Raw genomic sequence first — 20182 nt, forward strand, 5'->3', positions numbered from 1 at the left:
TCTGTGTGTGTGTGTGTGTGTGTGTGTGTGTGTGTGTGTGTGTGTGCCGTTTTGGGGGGTTTTGTTTTTGTTTTTTTTAGATAAGGTCTATATAGTCCATGTTGACCTGAAACTTGCCATGTAGCTAAGGTTGACCTTAAACTCCTGATTTTCCAGCTTCCAAACCCAGCATAGAAATTCTTCATTAATTAAAAAAAAAAGATCTTTCTAAAAGCTAAATTAGATTTTTAATAAGGGTTTTGAAAAACAAGAATCCTCATGATTCTTTTTTAAGTTTTATTGCATTATGATGAGAAAAGTTACATGATTTCAATTTATCTGAATTTGTTAACATTTAAAAACATTTTAAGTAAATAGAATTAAATTACATTCTTAGTTCCCTTTTGTACCCCAACTCCTCCCAGAGACCCCCTTTTAATACTTATAATATCTTTTTTGTCATATTCTTTAAAATTTATAAAATATAAACAATAAAATTAAGTATTATAAAAGTTGTTTGATATAAAACAACAATCAATTTAACAGTCTTATATAGATGCTTGTCTACAGCAATACTGAAAATACATACATTTTTCTCAATATAAATTTTAAATAACTCCAAATGTATTAAGTGTATATTTCAAAATAATACATCACTACTAATATTTTCTTAAATGAACATAAATATATAAAGTGTTTTTGTTTGTTTTGTATTTAGTAGAGCTTAAAATCTTGGCTCTTACTGTGGTAACTTGATACAAGAGTTACAAACATGAAGCAAAAGCATTCAGTCTTACTCTTTGTTGTTCTCTTACAAGCCCCCTCCCAATTTTATTGTCTACATTTCTTTTGGGTATATAAATACTTTTAAAATATGTAAACTGTTCTGAAAACTATAGTATAGTGTAAAAACATGAAATAAACAATACTACTAATAAAGAGGCTGAGATAGGAGGAGTAAGATTTCAAGACCCTTATGTTGCACACAGCAAGACACTGTTACAAACAAGCTGAAACTATATATAGATTGTACAATATTGGACCTATTTCTCCAATTACCAAATTAGAGAGACCATTGGATGACAGTCAATAAATTTCTAATTCCTCATAGTTTTGGATTTCAATCGATTAGGATATGTTGGTAATATTAATTTTCATATTAAGATATTAAGAAAAAGTAATTGTTACTTCCTGTTGTTTTTTTTGTTGTAAGAGGTAGAATTAGGTTTGTGTGGATTTGTTGAAAGATTACTTTCTTGCTTCTTCTAGGGTGTAGTTTTGCTCCTTATGTTGATGTTTTCCACATAACATTAGGGCTGCATTTGTGGAAAATATTGTGTAAATTTTGTTTTGTCATGGAATATCTTGTTTTCTCCATCTATGGTAATTGAGAGTTTTGCTGGGTATAGTAGCCTGGGCTGGCATTTGTGTTCTTGTAGGGTCTGCATGACATCTGCCCAGGATCTTCTAGCTTTCATAGTCTCTGGTGAGAAGTCTGGTATAATTCTGATAGGCCTGCCTTTATATGTTACTTGCCTTTTTTCCTTTACTGCTTTTAAAATTCTTTCTTTGTTTAGTGCATTTGGTGTTTTTATTATTATGTGACAGAGGAATTTCTTTTCTGGTTCAGTCTATTTGGAGTTCTGTGTAGGCTTCTTGTATGTTCATGGTCATTTCTTTCTTTAAGTTAGGGAAGTTTTCTTCTATAATTTTGTTGGAGATATTTACTGGTCTATTACCTTGGGAGTCTTCACTCTCTTCTATACCTATTATCCTTAGGTTTTGTCTTCTCATTTCATCCTGGATTTCCTGGATGTTTTGGGTTAGGAGCTTTTTGCTTTTTGCATTTTCTTTGACTGTTGTATCAATGTTTTCTATGGTGTCTTCTGCCCCTGAGATTCTTTCTTCTATCTCTTGTATTCTGTTGGTGATGCTTGCATCTACCACTCCTGATTTTTTTCCTAGGTTTTCTATCTCCAGGGTTGTCTCTCTTTCTGATTTCTTTATTGTTTCTATTTCCATTTTTAGATTCTGGATGGTTTTGCTCATTTCCTTCACTTGTTTTGATTGTTTTCCTGTAGTTCTTTAAGGGATTTTTGTGTTTCCTCTTGAAGGGCTTCTAGCTGTGTTCTCCTGTATTTCTTTGAGGGTGCTATTTATGTCTTTCTTAAAGTCCTGTATCATCATCATGAGAAGTGATTTTATATCTGAATCTTGCTTTTCTGGTGTGGTGGTGTGTCCAGGACTTGCTATGGTGAGAGAATTGGGTTCCGATGATGCTAAGTAACCTTAGTTTGTGTTGCTTATATTCTTACGCTTGCCTCCTGCCATCTGGTTATCTCTAGTGCTACCTGCCCTTGCCAAATCTGAGTGGAGCCTATGATTCTGGGATCCTGTGACTCTGGGCTTGTTAGAGCACCTGGGAGTGGAGTTTCCTCTGGGTGTTTTTGGAGTGACTGCAGAGTTTGCGCCCGAGGTCTGGTCAGGGCACTGGCCAGCCCAGACAGACTGGAAGGAACCAGAGCCACTGGGCTGGCAGAGTTCCTGTGTGCCTGGTCCCTCTGGTCCCAGTTACTCCTGGTTTTGGGACAGATGTTGTGTCCTCTTCACCTCTGATCCTGAGTGTGTTAGAGCGCTTGGGAGTGGAGCTTCCTCTGGGTGTTTTGGGACTGGCTTCGAGGCTTGTGCCCAAGGTCTGCTCAGGGCACCAGCCCAGACAGACTGGAAGGATCCTGAGCCACTGGGCTGGCGGAGTTCTTGTGTGCCTGGTCCCTCTGGTCCCAGTTACTCCCAGTATTGGGACAGATTTATGTCCTCCTCACCTCTGATCCTGGGCATGTTAGAGTGCCTGGAAGTGGAGCTTCCTCTGAGTGTTGTCAATGTTATTTTAAAATTTCTGTGTTTTCCTCTAAATTGTGCAGATTTCTAGTCGATGACTTACCATGTTCCTTCTCAACTTTTACATGAACCTAATTAGTCTATATTCTTTGCACAAACTAGTGCATTTGAACTAGATATTTTTACACAGACATATATAACATACTTGGTCATCTTTATCCTCGGATGACCTTCATTTATCCCCACCCCCACCTGCTTAGCCTTTCCTCTTCCCTCATAATTGGATGGTATGCTGAGTCAGGAGTTTTAAATGGCCATTTCCCTCTCCTCTTTCAGTTGCTTCCTCAGTATGGAAAGAACTTTTACAAGTTCACTCAGACAGAAAGGAAAAATCTAGTTAGGTCTCCCTAGTGACTCTCAGTGTTCGGTTGAGGTGATTTCTTATTTCTTGGTACTAACCTGGTTTGTTCATCCACCCTAGGCAGTGAGCACAGAGAATTATGAGACAGGAACATAGCAGGGTTGTTTCAAAGACTGGATACGCCCAGACCAACGCATAGCCCTAAACCAAGGCAACGGACGGTGTAGTGGTGCCGGGAATCAGGGGTCAGAGCAGGACGTCTCATGGCCCTCATTTGTACCCAGTACTTTGGCAGACTGCGCTGTTTTGTTTTCTTTTTAACCTGAGCATTCTGATGCTACCGGCTCTGAGTGGCCTTGGGAAAGAGATTCACAGCTGGAACTGTGGTTTTAGCTCTACAGTTAAACCAGGCCCACAACTCTGACTCCCAGAGTCAGAGGCTACACAGCTTCAGCTCAAGTTTATTTAGATTGTGGCTCTGTAATCACATTGAGCCAAAAAAGCTGTCTTACCTCCAGCTGTGTTCAGATTGTATTCAGGGGTAGCTACATTATGTACACACATTTATTTGGAAATCTTTCCTATATATGGCTGTTTTTTTAAACCAAACCCTTAAGTATAGATTAATTGAAGAGGTCCTTCTTCTCTCCCATCCCTGTGTGGCACTCCCCTGTCTTTCTTGGTCATGCTGGGCTGCCCTCCACTCTGGACCCCATACTTCACTTCCATCTTCACCTATCCCTTAGGCCCAAATCCAGCAGAACAGATACGTGAACCTCCCACAGCCAAGCAGTGCCTGCTCTCACTCCCCAGTGTGTGCACACAACCCCACCACCCTACCCTCCACCCCAGTATCTCATGGTCTCTGGAAAATGCCTCTGCCCACACTGCTTACCCCACATCATGGCTTTGCCATGTGTCAGCTCTTCTGCATTCTCCTCATTCCCCCTAGAGAGTCCCCTCAGCCCAGCGTTTGGGTCTGGGATACAGGAGTCCTGGAAAGCAGATGCTGAGCTCTTCCAGTTTTGGATGCTCCATCTGCATGTGCTATGCAACTCTCTTTCCCATGATCACTGCTTAGCATGGATTGAAAGAGCAAGAGTTAGTTGTCCCCTGCTCTTTCCTCAGCCTCCTTCCTTCTCTCCACATGGCCATCCCAAACTTTCTGGGTGCTCATCCTAGAGCCAATCTAGACCCTACTATGTGTCTGCTGTGTTCTAGAAGCTTCTATATTTTCTCCGCAGCTATGTGATTTATGTTCAGAGGTAGATGCGATCTTTATTCCAATAAGAGAGTAACTGTATTACTTCTTTGCTAAACATTGCTACATAGTTTAACCACTGTTGTAAAATTTGTATACAGTGAAATAACCTCTATAACGACTGCCCATTTTCTTGAGGCTTGCCTTCTGGTATTGCTTTGACTGCCAATAAAATACCTTTCTTTTCTTGCTGAAGATGACATCACTGTAGAGCAAGCGGTTGGGATAGGAAACAAGATCTTCTTCACCTGGCGTCACGACCCCAACATGACTTGTGACTACGTAATTAAATGGTGCAACTCGTCCCGGTCTGAGCCCTGCCTCCTGGATTGGATAAAGGTTCCTTCAAACAGCACTGAGACTGTCATAGAATCTGGTAAGAGTCTGCGGCTCTCAGAGGCCTTCAACGGGGCTTTTGAAAAGCCACACAGATGTGACTACATGCCATGGCAGGCGTGACCTGCTTTAATTTTATTTGATGGGACTGTGGCCTGTAATGGAAAAGACTCTAACCTTTGGAACTGGGCATTCCTTGTCCAGGTATCAACTCTGATAGGTAATCAGAGAGAGCAATATAGATCTGTATCTGAGCTTTTGGGGGTTTTGTTGTTGTTGTTATTCTTTGAGGTAGGACCTCAAACTCAGAGATCTGACTGCTGCTTCTGCAGAAATGAAAGGTGTGCTTCCTCATACCCAGCTCTGAAAATGCTCTCGATAGCTTTGTTTGTACTCTGAAAATCGATAAATAGCAAACAAGGGAATGCATAAGTGGTGGTATGTTGATAACATAGCCTTCAATAGGAGTCAAAGCTGAAACAGTTCTGAACAACAAAGACAGTGCAGTTAGTGCCCTTCGGCGTTAGTTTGTCTGTGGGAGTGAGCGTGGGATGGCTTCAGCTTTGTGATCGAGTGCACGTCTACCTGTGAGCATGTGGGCCTTGCCAAGTGAGCCACCCTTGATAGGTGCAGCCTGAGAAGTATGGCTCAGACCAACCCAAGTGCTTCTCCTTTGGAAGTGACTGCTTCCCTCCCTGTAGGGCTGCCACGCCTTCTGCTGAACCAGTGTGAGCCTACACCTTTGGGGGTTCTTTTGAGCCAGTAATGGGCCTATGGGTCAGGATACTTCTAGAGACATCAGCTACTGGTTCTTCCTCCTTCTGTGTTGGTAAAGCAAGCTGGAGGGTCAAGGGCCCCCAGTTGCTCCAGTCCCTAAGGCAAGTTCTGGTCATTTGATGTTTCCACTGTTAAAGGATGAAGGATTGCACTCGCCGATTAACCTCAAATGAGTTCAGCTGTCTTCCCCCTACTGTTGGATGGTGTTCCTCTCAGTCGCTCCCTTTCTCCTCTGGCCACCTCCATCCTTCTCTCCCCTACACTTGTCCTCAAGTCCTCTCCAGTGGGGCTGGCTTGGCTGAGCCCGAGCCTGTGGTCTCTCCTTTCCCTTCTGGGCTTGCAGAACAAGTGAGGTGACCTTGGTCAGGATGATGTAGAGACAGTTTCTGGGAGAACAAGACGTGGCTGAGATCCCTCAGGATGGGGAGAAGCTGCTGTAATAGCTGCCACTGTGCATGAACAGGCTCTCTGTAGTAGCTGAGAAAAACAAAGGCACAGAGGACTTGGGAAAATGCTCTGGGTCACAAAGTTAGGAGGCAGTGGTGCCAGAATTCAGTGCTACTCAAGGCCTGGAAAAGCTGGGGATCTTGGTATTCCCTGCTGCGTTCTTCTCTTTATGCAGTCTCCCTCTCCCTAGCTCTCTGCCCTCTGAGGGCATCTGCATCGCCCACTAGGCCCTTTGGAGTGACAGACTCGATTCAATATTGATAATATATAATTTTAATATAAAGCAAGGTATGGGTTCACATGCAATATAAAACCATAACCTCAAGTCTGTCTTTCCCCGCTCCAGGGAAGAAAGGCACAAGGTGGAAGGCACTTGGCTAAGTTGGACTTGCCGTCAGTATTTACTTAGTATATACCGGAAGCGCTTAGCAAACACTTCAGGAAAAATAGTGTAGGGAGAGAAGTTAGCTAGAGACAAAAGCTCAGTTTTCCTTTAGAGGTCATGTGACTTTTGAGGCTGACCATCTCACTTCGGCCTCTGGGGTTCAGATGTTCTCTGCACGTGTGACTTAAAGGAGCACTGTGTTAGACATATGTTCCACCCAGAAAGAGATACTTCTGCGCTGTTAGGACCTTGTGAAGGTCGTGTCTTCCTCCAAGATGAGCCTCTTCCTGCTTTCCACAGTCTTCTTAAAAGAGTGCTTTGAGAGGCTTTTGCTGATCTCAGAACTGATTAGTATTTCTCTTTAGACCCCACACTTACTGCATGAGAATCAGGGGTGCTCTTGCCTCGTGCCTTCCCCACAGTTGGCCAGCTTCTCCGTGTTGAGAAGGGATTTGTGCGTTTCTGTGTTTCTCATGTCCTGTCCTAACAAATTTGATGAGACGTTAAAAGGCACTTCATGAGTTGAAGAAAGAGAATCAACTAGAAGTAGTGGGGGCCACACAAGGAAGAGGGGGTGGCAAAGGTCTGGAGTGTAAGGACATCCGTGTGAAGACGCCATGATGAAGCTCACTACTTTGTGTGCTGACCTAAAAAAGTAATAAAAAAAAAAAACTTGAGACATGGCTTGTGTGTCCCTCGCTCAGTGAGTGCTGCAAAGGGAAGCAAACGCTGAAGGCCTGGTTCCTTTTGCTCCTGAAGCTTCCAGCTGAGCAGGGTTTCTAGTGCTGGGACTTGGGGAAACATGCCATTTCTATCCAACCCAAAAAACGATGGTGCCTAGGAGAGGGAAGGCATTTGTTAGCACACCGTGACCATGCAGTAGAACGCAGAGCTGATCAGATGGCGGTGCCCAGAGGCAAGAGTAAGGTGTCAGCCTCGGCCACCTTTATCCCTTCGAAGAAAGGTTATCCTGTGATCTCTTCATTATTATAGACGTGAAGATGTTCATGGTTTGTTTAATACTCCTAAATCTTTGCCAATTTTGAAAAAAAAACCCTATATTTTAATAGATCTGTAATTAGTGTTGGAAATTTTAGCATGTTGTAAATTTTATGCTTCTAAGATAAATGTCCTTGCCCACCCACATCGACTTATGAAAGGTTACTATTTGTTTACCCTACAGATCAGTTTCAGCCAGGAGTTAGATATACCTTTTACCTCTACGGGTGCACTAACAAGGGATACCAACTGTTACGTTCTGTAGTTGGATACGTAGAAGAATTGGGTAAGTTGCATGTGTGAGTTCTTTTAAAGTTTGGCTAACACAAGCACTTAGAAATAGGCGAGTAGCCAGAGTCACTCTCCAAAACATACCAAATTTAGTTGTTTAGATCAGAGAAGATACAATAACTCCTCTCACAAATTTATCAGAATTGTTAGTCACTTAAGTCTCCACCTCCTTGTTGATTTCACAGTTTCAGTCTTGACACTGAGAAAGTTATATCATGGCTGTCATACTTGGTTTGTGTTTACAGAAGCTTAAAAACTTGGAAATGTATCCAGGACTAACACCAAAGAGGGGAGTATTCCTGAAGTCTGTTTGAGCGGTCACTTAAAATATGCGGCACAGGGGGGCTGGAGACATGGCACCGACTGCTCTTCCAGAGGTCCTGAGTTCAATTCCCAGCAACCACATGGTGACTCACAACCATCTGTAATGGGGTCTGGTGCCCTCTTCTGGTGTGTCTGAAGAGAGCAATGGTGGCATATTTATATGTATACAATAAATAAATAAATCTTTAAAAAAAACATGTGGCACAGGTTATCCCCTGGATGCCTGTTTTGTGTAAACGTTGTGATTTCTCCCTGAGCTCCACCTGGTTATTAGCTTAGAAGTGTTGTTTAATCATTAGAGGAGTTCATGTTTGAGTAAGTCAAGAGTGCAGCTTAATTCTAAGATTAGGTGTTTCTGAAGCCAGAAGTCTCACGAGCGCTTACTCCCCTGCCCTTCAGCGATATACTGCTTGTTTTGACAGCTCCAATTGTTGCACCAAATTTTACTGTGGAAGATACGTCTGCAGATTCGATCTTAGTGAAATGGGACGACATCCCTGTGGAAGAGCTTCGAGGCTTCCTGAGAGGGTATTTATTTTACTTTCAGAAAGGAGAGAGAGATATGCCTAAGACAAGGAGCTTGGAGACAAGTGAGTAAATGACTGTCTGGGTACTAGTGCTGTATAAACAAAAACAAAACAACAACAAAAAAGAACAAAGGGGCTGCCACACAGCTAGACATGGTTTCCAAAACTATCTCAAAAAGAATATAATAAATAGAATGTAAATGCTTTCAAAGTCAACATCGCTTATTTAGAATCCTTTCTTTATAAACCCCACAGAACTGGCCATTTCTTACTAATGTTATATGAGCTACACCATAGGATATTATTCATTTTTTAATGTGGTTTTATATTTAATAACTAAAGAGGCAAAAAAACTGGGTTCAGAGCCCCAGTTATGACTTGGAATCAAAATGGTGGCGGAATGTAGGGTTAATGGGGTCCTGTATCAGTTCCACCACAGGGCTCGGCTACACGGGGAGGAAGGATGATGCGGGAAGTTGACCACGCTTATCCTATGCTGTCACCCAGGCGGCTGTGGGAAAGCCACAGGAGACTGCTCTGGGGTTGGGGGACGGGGGGAAGCAGAGTCTGAGGTACAGGACAGCCAGAGCTGGCTTGGGATTCCCTGGATCTGCAAGGAGGCCAGGCTGTCTGGTTCTCAGGCCCTCTGATACCCAGGCGCTGCTGGGAGCCATGGAAGAGCTGGGCTTGCCTTGGTGGCAGCCGTGGCTGGGAGTACAGAGAGGCCTTCTACAGGATAGGTAGGATAGACGGTGGCTCTGTAGGCAAAGGCCTTCTCCATGGCTCCCCACAGTGGATCCTGATGAAAAGAGACAGTCGATGGTTTTAAGACATTTATTGTCATGGCGGAAAGTAGATGAGTGAAACCATATCCCCCTTCTCAGGGTGGGCCTGAGGTTAAATACCTTTTGCAGGAAGGAGTATCAGGGGTTTTCCCTTAGTCACAGACGGGGAAGTGATTTTTATGGAGTACCTGTTGTATGCCAGGCAATGTTCTAACAAAACAACATGAAAATTTTACAGGACATCACATCCCTTGCAGAGTCAAAGAAGCCAGAGTTAAGAGTAGTTTTAGATGGTTCGACTGGCAGGGAAAGAACTTGGATGTGGCCCCAGATCTTTGGCTGGGCATAGGCAGCAGCAAGATGTTTTCCCTAAGGGTGTCTGGTTGTACATCGACGAATTCAAAGCGACCTTAGGATGAGTGAGAATATCCTTTGCTTTAGATCACTCTGACATCAAGCTAAAGAATATCACCGACATATCCCAGAAGACGCTGAGAATCGCCGACCTGCAGGGTAAAACCAGTTACCATCTGGTCCTGCGAGCCTATACACACGGCGGGCTGGGCCCAGAGAAGAGCATGTTTGTGGTGACCAAGGAGAACTGTGAGTCCAACACTGCCCTAGAAACACCTTTGCCACTGGAGCAACAGTGTCCTTAGCATCTGGGGACTCTGCAGGCATCTTTGTTCCAAGCTCCGAGCCCGTGGTTCTCAACCTTCCCAATGCTGCATCCCGTTAATGCTATTCCCCATGTTGTGGTGACCCCCAACCACAAAATCATTTTCATTGGTACTTCATAACTGTAATTTTGCTACTGTTATGAATTGTAACGTTAATATTTCGGGAGAGAGAAGTTGGCCAGATGGGTGGAAGGCCACAGGTTGAGAACCACTGTTGTAAGGTTTCACAGTTCGTTGCTTTTTTTATGTCAGGAAGAGCAGAGAGTTAAAGGCCATGAGAGGACTTTTTGTTTTTTGGGTTTTTTTTTTTGCTGTCAGTTATTTCAAGCTACTTCCCTATGAGTATGTAAGAAATTAATTAATTTAGGCCCCAAATCTACAACCCTAAATGTATAGTCAGGTTTTTTTTTTTAGATGCAGTTTAAATATTTTCCATTCCAGTTTGATTTTAATAGGTCTAGGAAATTGCTTAAGAGTCACTCTCTAAACTTCAGTAAGATACCACACTTGTAAGTCTGAGATGACAGTAGACAAGGGCAGTAGCCTTTGCTGCCCTCCACTGTGAGAGAGCTTCCATTTGGCTTCACGCTTCCCCTCTACGAGGGTGGAGTCCGTGTCCAGGTCTGGAGCACAGGGCCATGAGGCCGTGAGTCATTACTAAAACGGCGTTGCAACAGGACATGGTTTTTGCCCCATTGAAGATAACTTGGCAATGTCTGGTGATGTTTCTGACTATTGTAACTGGAGTGCTACTGGAGTCTCATGGTTAGAGACCAGGATGTGGCTAAGCCTCCCAGAGCACACAGGACAGCCCTTCCTACCCCTCCTCACACCAGAAACAGCTGGCCTCCATGTCACCAGTGGCAGGAGTAAGTCAGCATGCCCTAGTATCAGTGCCCCTAGGTCAGTTAGAGTTGTGTCTCTTCAAATAATAAATGCCTTCTGTACTCAGTACTTCCAGGGGTGATTTTCAGTATTGATAACTGTTTCTTTTCAGCTGTGGGATTGATTATCGCCATCCTCATCCCAGTGGCCGTGGCTGTCCTTGTTGGCGTGGTAACAAGCATCCTCTGCTATCGGAAGCGAGAATGGTAATGGTACCTGTGTGTGTATTCACCCTGTTTTGTTTTTTACAAACTTCATTGTACAGTCATGTTATGCATGTCGGACAACCTCTTTTTTTTTTTTTTCACTTAGAATGTTGACCTTCAATATCAAGGAAGAATATGACATTTTATTGAAAATATTTAAGAACACAAAGAGTAAAAGTGTTCATTCTCCCTACTGTCTTTACTAATAATTTATCACGATGACATGTTGCTTCAAAGATATTTTCACACATAAATTGACCCTGGCTATCTGCAAGTTTAAGTGGAGGTTAATGATCTAAATGGATCCTGATGGCCCATTAGAATTGGTTCTTTTGTTCATTTGTTTATCCCTTTGGAATGCCCCTTCTGGGAGAAAGGGGTTATAGTTGTGAGTAAAGCAAGCCTGGTCCTTAAGAGTCTCCCAGCAGGGGAAGAGAAACGGCCAGGGAAGCATGAATGTCTGTAACCATGCTTACAGAATGTGAGAGGAACTGGGGGCCAGGGAAGGAGGAGGCAAGCATGAAGACTGCCTTGTGGAGAGCCCTGAAGGGTAACAGGGGGTGGAGAGCATTCTAGAGAGAGTGGTTTCAGGTAGAGTCTGATACCAGAGGTACTGTATAATTGGGCAAATTGAGACCGGGTTGGGGGAGAGGTGGGAGTTGGACTAAAGTGGACAGGGGTAGAGGAGAGCAGTGCACTCTGGGTGACTGCCAGGAACTGTCCTGGCTAGGACAGGACAAGAGGCTGTAGTCATCACAGAAAGGGCTCCACTTTCATTAAAATGCCCTCAATTGTGACAGAAGAGAATGCGTTCTAAACAATCCTGGCTTCTAAATGAAAATAGTAATACTCACAAAGAGAATAAGCTATTTTGGCAACTAATTCCAACTTTAAAACAACTATTTTAGTACAAGAAGAAAAAAAAGAGGCCCGGGAGCTGGAACATTCAGACTCCTGTTAACACAGTCACTTGTCTTTGAGGGATCCCAAACAATAGCATCCTTAGTACTTCTAAGTATAAAATACACAGTGTTGAGCAAATCTTTTTGCTGATGTCGAGTTTCTACCTAAGACTGTAGCTTTTCTTCCCCCTTCAACTCAGCAGCAGTTTCCTTGCCACTCATGGCTGTCAACTCTAATACTTTGTTATTTTTTAACCTGGTATGGTGACTCATGGCTGCAATTCCAGCACTTGGGGGCTGAGGCAGGGAGAGTGCCAAAAGTTTAAGGGCAGCATGGGCTACCTTAGCAAGTCTCTACCTCCAAAGAAAAACTGAACAAAAAAAGTGCACGCTCACACACACATACATGCACGTACTCGCATATGCTTTCTCTCTCTCTCTCTCTCTCTCTCTCTCTCTCTCTCTCTCTACCTCTCTCTCTCTCTCTCTCACACACACACACACACACACACATACACACACATACACACACACACAAATGGAGGACCGCATATGCTAGCAGGCGTTTTGAGTAACTGACCCTGCTTAATCCAGTTTATGGTGAAAACTTGGCTATACTTCATGTGAGACATAATCGCAGCTGTCACTGTAAATTATGTACTTTCATTTCCTTGAGTCAAATAAGGCCTTCTAGCTAGAGCATGGAGTTCACACTGAAGCCCTGTCAGAAGCTCTAGTGCAAAGAGCTTCTTCTATTTGTGTCTCAGGTGCTCATTGACATTGTCACAAAAAAGTCTCCAGCCAAGCTAGATGACTCGTACATTTTGTTACATGATTGCTGCATGATAGTTATTAAATCTAATTCATTCTTTATTTGAAGGATTAAGGAAACATTCTACCCTGATATTCCCAATCCAGAAAACTGTAAGGCATTACAGTTTCAGAAGAGCATCTGCGAGGTAATCTTTCCTTCTCTGTGTTTGTCTTTGAGGACAAAGGGGCTCCTTCCTCTGTTGTGAAAAGCTTGGGAGGTGTGGGTGTCCCCATGGAGAACAGAACATGCATGGTTAACTCTATCTGATTTCCAGAGGTCTTCATCTTCAGCATTCACACTATGCTTCTTTCACTGTTATTAATAGCAAGGAAAATATTGACATGGAGGGGAAAAAAAAGTGGCTTCACTCTGGATGTGAACTCCAGAGCTGCAGAGGCAAATGTTTATAAACAGATGTGAAAAAAAAAAAATGAGTCTTTCTGTTAGAGGGCCCCACAGGAGCATGCAGCGCTATCTTAACCGCTGTTCCAAATTTATTTCCAGGGAAGCAATGCTCTTAAGACACTGGAAATGAATCCCTGTACCCCAAATAACGTTGAAGTCCTGGAATCTCGATCAATAGTTCCTAAAATAGAAGATACAGAAATAATCTCCCCAGTTGCTGAGCGTCCTGGGGAGAGCTCAGAAGCAGACCCGGAGAACCATGTGGTTGTGTCTTACTGTCCGCCTATCATTGAGGAGGAAATAACGAACCCCGCAGCTGATGAAGTGGGAGGGGCTTCCCAGGTCGTGTACATTGATGTGCAATCCATGTATCAGCCACAAGCCAAACCGGAGGAAGAACAGGACATTGACCCCGTGGTTGTGGCAGGCTATAAGCCACAGATGCGCCTCCCCATTAACCCTGCTGTGGAAGACACAACAGCAGAAGATGAAGCAGATAAGACTGCAGGTTACAGACCTCAGGCCAATGTAAATACTTGGAATTTGGTCTCCCCAGATTCCCCGAGGTCCACAGACAGCAACAATGAAGTTGTCTCTTTTGGAAGCCCGTGCTCCATCAATTCCAGGCAATTTTTGATTCCTCCTAAAGATGAAGACTCTCCTAAATCTAATGGAGGAGGGTGGTCCTTTACAAACTTCTTCCAGAACAAACCAAATGACTAACCAGGCCACCCTTTGCCACTTCAGTCTGCCATCTCAGTAAGCCCTCCCTGCCGCTGTCACAGCAGCAGCTGGGGCATTTCTGGAGGGACCCTGCAGATGTTGATAACCAGGGACCTTCATTCTGGGCAAGTGACACTAGAAGTGTTAATGTGCTTTTAATGTATCCTAAAAGCCAGAGTGCAGTAACTCAGCCCTCAGCTACAGAAACTCAAGATTTGGAGCTGTTTTTGATTGAGCCAAAGAATCCTCCCGAAGGATCTCAAGACTAACTGTGTCTAGTACATTCATGCTAAACAAATCTCACAACTGTTTTCTGTTGTTAATGGTTTTCTCATCTTTGTGTGGTATGGAATTGCAAGTGGATTTATAGGCAAGGGAGAAAAAAAAGTCCAAGTCAAAACAACGTCAGTTTGCCTGACATTTACTGCGGTCTAGAGGAAAACCAAGCACAGATTCTAAAACTTTGATGATGTCTCTATCCACAGCATTTACAAAAGCAAATCTAGTTTTTAATGTAGCAGCAGCTATCTGGTGTTCTGTTTGATAAAGCGTGCTGGTTTCTGTGCCTACTGTATAATGGTTATCAAACAGTTGTCTCAGGGGTACAAACTTGGAAAAGCAAGTGTGACGCCGACTAGCCGGAATCGGCATCACACGGTCCTGCTTTTGAGAGGTGTGAAAACCTTTCTCCTATCACGTAGCTTGCACGATAGCTTCCATTAGTACACTCGATTGCCCTAATGTTGAAACTAGCACTATATCCAAGTTTTCTCTACTTGCTTTGTGTTATTTTATAGGGTCTGTCTGCTTCGTAAGAGCAAACTCATCATTATTTACAGGTATATAATTGTAATGAGTTACTACATAAGATGACTACTAAGAAATAGCTAGTGGTGTGTGCTGACTGCATAGCTGTGATTAGGCTCAGTTCCCCATGAGAGGATAGGGCATTAAGCCTAACCAATAGCTGGCATGATCTCTGAGGCTTCTCAGTAGCTTTCCGTACTGCTCGTGAGTCACTGCTCCGTCAGGCAGTTGGGGGTCCAGAGTCTCAGACCCTGCCTTCAGATCCTTAAACTTAAACAAAAAGGGAGATAACTTCCCCCTGGAGCAGGTGGTGACTTTGTAATAGAGGTCATAAAACTTTCGGAATTGGTAGGTAGTGGCCTGCGATTGTTCTGTCAGCAATGAAGAGGCAGGTCCTGAGCACAGCACCCTCAATACACCCTGGTTTCTCATCAGCAAAGTGTATAGTAAATGTGATTCTTAGAAAAGCAGTAGAAACCTAAAATGTATGTCATATATTTGCTCTACCTTTGGGTTGGAAACACCTGAGGAGTAGACGACCTTTGTTTGTATCATCTAAAGTCCCCCAAATCTTGCAGATATTGGATTGTCCTTTTAGTTCAGATTTTATCTCTTTATTTTTATTTTTTATTTTTTTGCGATAGGGTCTCATTCTGTAGCCCTGGCTGTCCTGGAACTCACTATGTAGATGAAGCTGGCCTCAAACTCAGAGATCCACACCTGTCTGTCTCCCAGGTGCTGGTCTGTACGCCACCATGCCTGGCCTCTTATTTTGTCTTCTAAAGAATCATGTGGGGGAAAAATACAGGATGACAAGGGACAAAATCAGGATCCTGTTTTTAACCCTAGGGTTCATCTACATTTTGGAGTTTCATGATATGATGGTATGTGGAATGAAATACAATTAGTCATGCAATTATATAGTATATAAAAGGTAGATGGTAGTAACTCTTAGAAATTTTCAGTACTGAAAAATATTCCAGACCAGAGCCATCACCAAAGAGTTTTTGTCTTCCTTGTGCCTTCTTTGGCTCCACCCTCCTCCCAGCCACTCTGAGCCCTGGTTGCCTCCTCGCCCCTCCCCCCACCCCATCCCTGACCCCTACTTCCTGCCACATCTTGTTACTGCTATGCTCTGTTTGCCCTCAGCTCAGGCCTTGTTCCCCAGTGAAGCTTATCAGTTTCGTATTCCCATCTAATTGGGATGCATGTCTGTGAAGGTTCTAGCTTATCACTCTGAACTACATCAATCTGGGAACACAGGGAAAGGTCAGAAGAAATGGACTCATCCTGTCCAAAGAAGTCCTTTTGATGTGGGTGTCTAAAGTGTTGGAAGTTTAGAATGCTGCTCATCCCACCCTGCCTCTCAAGGACCACTGAGCTATAGCGAAGCAGGATAGCCCTGGATTCTTGTTGGAGAGTGTGACGTAGGACTAAGGCCAAGGCAGCTTCTTTTGTCTTTTCCCATTGAAGTGAATCCCTGCATCCCTGGATGGTGTAGTTATTACCTCTGCACTTGTGCATAGAGTAGCTTAAACAGGAAAAGGGTGGGGAGAATAAGAACACCGCCACCCTTACTACCTGTCTCATTGTTTGGGACTTTGGTACGTGTGGGCTGCAGAATCAGTGCAAGGGTCGTTTGCATCCTTCCGTGCAAGGTGGCCTCATAGTGGGTATGCTCTGAAGTCAGGGGCGCTGTGAGAGGGGAGGCTACATGTGTCCCAGCTCTTAGGAAAAGGAGAGAAATCATTCCTTCCTAAGAGCCCAGTCATTGGCCAGACAACTCCAGATATCTCGACCAGAATTAGCTTTCTTTCTATCCGTTGAACAGAACCACATACACATGTTGCCACCCTTTGGCAAGCCAGTTTCATTCACACTTCCCTGGCGAGAAGTGGAGATTGGGCGTATCTTAATGCTTAGGAGTGGCCATTTTAAATAACATCTAATTTAAAAGAACATTCTTAAATACTTAACTAGACTCTTTGAGTTTTATGCTCCATTAATTAGTGCACTTCACACGAACCTTCCGAATCTTCCCATTGGTTGAACCTGTAGTCTCCCAGACTTGAGCCGGCAGCCCTGCATATCTGGACCGTGGGGCTGTGTTTCTGAGCTGGGTGATAGAGGTGCTTTTGTTCCCGTAGCTGGCAACAGAAGCCGCCATTCATTGGGAAGCTCGAGGGAGGAACCGTCAGCCTCGGTTTTCACATTAGCCTTGCTTTCATGGTTCAGGAAACTGGAAGGATTGCATTCCAAACACCCAACAGTATCCTACTCAGACATGACAGTAGGAAGTCAGTTTCAGAAGTTCTTGCAAACTGAACTCTTGTCAGGAATCTCTCCTGTCACAGTAGTCCTGCCTGTATTGATCAGCTATCGCAGCCCTTTCTGTGCTCAGTATACCTAATTTAGTGAAAGCTTCCTCCCGATAGAAATTTGAAGTCAGTGTGATGGTATTTTGCAATTAAAGTACCCCTTCACATGTCCATATGCAGAAAGTATTATCTCAAAGTCTCTTACTGCTTAGGCGCTTACTCTGATAAAACTTGTTGTGTTTGCACTAAGGTAATTTCTACTGTTTCCTATTTAAAACTGGGTTGAAATGAGTTAAATGGCCTTTTAAAGGATCCCGAAAGTGCAATACTTGGCATCTCAAGTGAAGTGTGGGGGATGGGCCAGTAGCTGCTAATGCCAGGGACACAGTGAGAGTTCAGTGTCTGTATTGATGGAGTCCCTTTCTAGAGTGTGACAGATTAAGCGGAACCGTCTTGAAGGATGGTAGAGATTAAGATGTGAATCACATAGATAAGAAACGGCTGAAAGGTTTGGATCCATTGTGGAAACAGCCCCACAGTGTGAGAGGAAACTGAAGACTCACCAGACCTCTCATTAGATACTGTCAGCACCCTGTTGTTTGCTTTTATCTAATGAGCACTCAGCTTGGAGATGCATCTGTACTGATCTGGTGTGTGTTATGTCAAGTAACGTGCGGGAGCTTAGTTGATCAGTAGAAGAACTCATTGTCTTGGCAAGGTATTTCAAGGCATTTCCTTGAATTGAATTGATATTTTCTGCTAAAAAAGTTTCATGCTGTCATACCTGTCTTACCTCTGTGTTCAGAACAAAAAATTTACAGAAGTGGGGGCAAGCAAAAAACTTGTGACCAAGCTTACCAGACATTAATCTTTTAGATGTAACCCTAGAATAGAATATCCTTCAAATTCATCTAGCTTGAATCATGGATTCTGTCCAGTGCTATTCACACTGTTTAAGCCTCTTGGTTTACTAGGGTTGTTAGATTTTTACCCCCTTTCAATTAGTCCCCTTAACATTGAGCTGAGCAGTACCAAGTTTTGTCTTGTTTTTCCTCTTGTTAGAGTTTCTGGGGTTATCATGTGGCCTAGAATATCCACATGCTTCTAATTATGATATGAGATTGTGACTGGATCAGGTTGTCCTTAACCAAAGTAGTGCTTGTTCTCCTGTATTATGAATGACAGTTTTTGTCCAAGGTGTAAATAGAATTTGCCTAAGTTAAATTCTAACTGTGGCATACTTTTATTATAAATAAACCATATCTGATTGCACATTAAACAAGTATGCAATTTTTGGTTGCTGGAACTGAATACTTTAAAAATGAAAAGAACATGCTGAGGATAAGAGACAAGAAAAATAATGTTATTTGATTCATATGGGTCTTCAAGATCACCCTTGTATTAGACAATCAACATGAACAGAAATCCAACTGTTATAGACATTTTGCTGTACTTACGCCTAGAATATTTGGTACATCTAAATTGGCTGCCTACTTAAATTTATTCTGTTTCCTTATATGCACTTTTATTTTTAATTATTCCATCTTAAATGGGCAGTTTCAACTTCCTAACTAACCTCAAGATCCAGTAGCATATCCTTAGAGATCAAAATGTTCTTAGGTAGTCATCCCATCTTCCTTAAGTCATAAGGAGTCCTTTGGCAGGTGGTCACAGGACAAAACACTGAAAGGAACTCTTCAGAGGACGCTCTCCCTTTTTGAAGGACAGTTTTCAGATAGTATTCTCCCTGTTTGATCCAAACACATTCACTGTCTTTTCCCATTAGGTCAATTGTAAGCACCCACTTCCTCCCGCTTGCTCTTCTTTCTGATGTATTCCTTAACAAAGTATGAATAGCATGGTGAAGCGTTGAAGAATAAGCCCTGTTCAGCTCCTTGTGGTGGGGTAGATGTTAGAAGGTACCCCCAAGGCACAACCGCTAAAAGACATTCTATTCAGAGTTGCTTTGAAAAGGTTGTTCTGGATAGAGAGATACACTAAGTCCGAGATGATACCAACTTACAGGCCTGTTCAAAGGTTAAAGGAAATCCTCAGTGTTCCTAGGAACATTTTTAAAAAATTATTTTACCAGATCTTTCATTAGCAGAGAGGCCATCGGCCATCTTCCCCATAACACTAAGAAATTGCCATTTTTTTTTCCTTTCAGATTTGCATTACAGTGCATTACTGTTTACAAGACACACATACTGTGAACAGATCTAAGTCTTTGTCTTTTGTAAGGTTTGTAGAATGAATGTTGTTTTAAAGATGGTGTTATGTTAAATATCTTTAGGTCTCTATAAATGCTAGCTCCTGTTTACTAACTTTTGTTTGGTCAGATGTGTGTCCATGTAGCTGAACGAAGATAGAAATTGCAGTTTGCATACACTTTTCCCTTTTTTGTTTCTTGCCAAATTACCACTACAGACCTGATTGTGTTAAATCAAAGGATTGGTTATGATGTGCAATACCTAAAATCATGTTCAGTCCTATAAACAATCTTCTCAATGCTGACACACAGGAATAAATTAGATTGATGTGTGTGTCTCTGTGACTCACTACGACTCAAGAGATTCTGAATTGAGTATGGAATGAAACAATACTCACAGAGATTGACAGCGGAGGCATTTCCAACTTTGTGAAATGTTATGTCGCTGTTAAAATTTGATCCCTTTATAGCATAATTTCAGAATTTTAGCTTTCATATCTTTTGGGAAACAAGATTATCACAAGAACATAAATTGTGTAAATAACCTATTACTAAGACTGCAAATATAGAACTAGTATCGCTTGGCTGTTGATTATATAAAGATGTTACCTATGTCTGTTTTTAAAACATGCATGTATTTAACAATTTTATCATAGTATTGTCATGGAAAAAATAAATATATTTTCTTACATCTTACCCTAGTAAATTTGGACATTTATTGGTTTGGGGTGCTTTCCCTTATGTCTCAAACACTTAGGAAAACTGGCCTTTACTTTGTTCTTTGTTTTGTTTTTACTCTTATCCCATAATAATCACAGTGACTCTAAAGCAATCGAGAAGCTTTAGCGGTGGTTTTAGTATTTGGAGATGTTGCTATGCTGTTGATAGCACCTTCTATTTGCTCTGTTAAACATGTGTTATAG

General features: G+C 42.7%; 1 protein-coding gene across 4 annotated transcripts in view; it reads left to right on the forward strand.

The window, feature by feature from the left end:
• Positions 1 to 19960, forward strand: part of Lifr (LIF receptor subunit alpha) — a 94358-nt gene extending 74398 nt beyond the window's left edge. For all 4 annotated transcript variants that reach the window (XM_031360750.1, XM_031360748.1, XM_031360751.1 and 1 more), the window contains exons 14-20: positions 4636 to 4815; positions 7568 to 7669; positions 8421 to 8588; positions 9752 to 9913; positions 10988 to 11081; positions 12864 to 12942; positions 13302 to 19960. In XM_031360750.1, the coding sequence (XP_031216610.1) occupies positions 4636 to 4815; positions 7568 to 7669; positions 8421 to 8588; positions 9752 to 9913; positions 10988 to 11081; positions 12864 to 12942; positions 13302 to 13925 (1409 nt within the window). In that variant the 3' untranslated portion in view covers positions 13926 to 19960. The remainder of the gene's footprint in view (positions 1 to 4635; positions 4816 to 7567; positions 7670 to 8420; positions 8589 to 9751; positions 9914 to 10987; positions 11082 to 12863; positions 12943 to 13301) is intronic.
• The last annotated feature ends 222 nt before the right edge of the window (positions 19961 to 20182 follow it).

The sequence above is a fragment of the Mastomys coucha genome, unplaced genomic scaffold (assembly GCF_008632895.1).
Source record: "Mastomys coucha isolate ucsf_1 unplaced genomic scaffold, UCSF_Mcou_1 pScaffold8, whole genome shotgun sequence".
NCBI classification, from domain to species: Eukaryota; Metazoa; Chordata; class Mammalia; order Rodentia; family Muridae; genus Mastomys; species Mastomys coucha.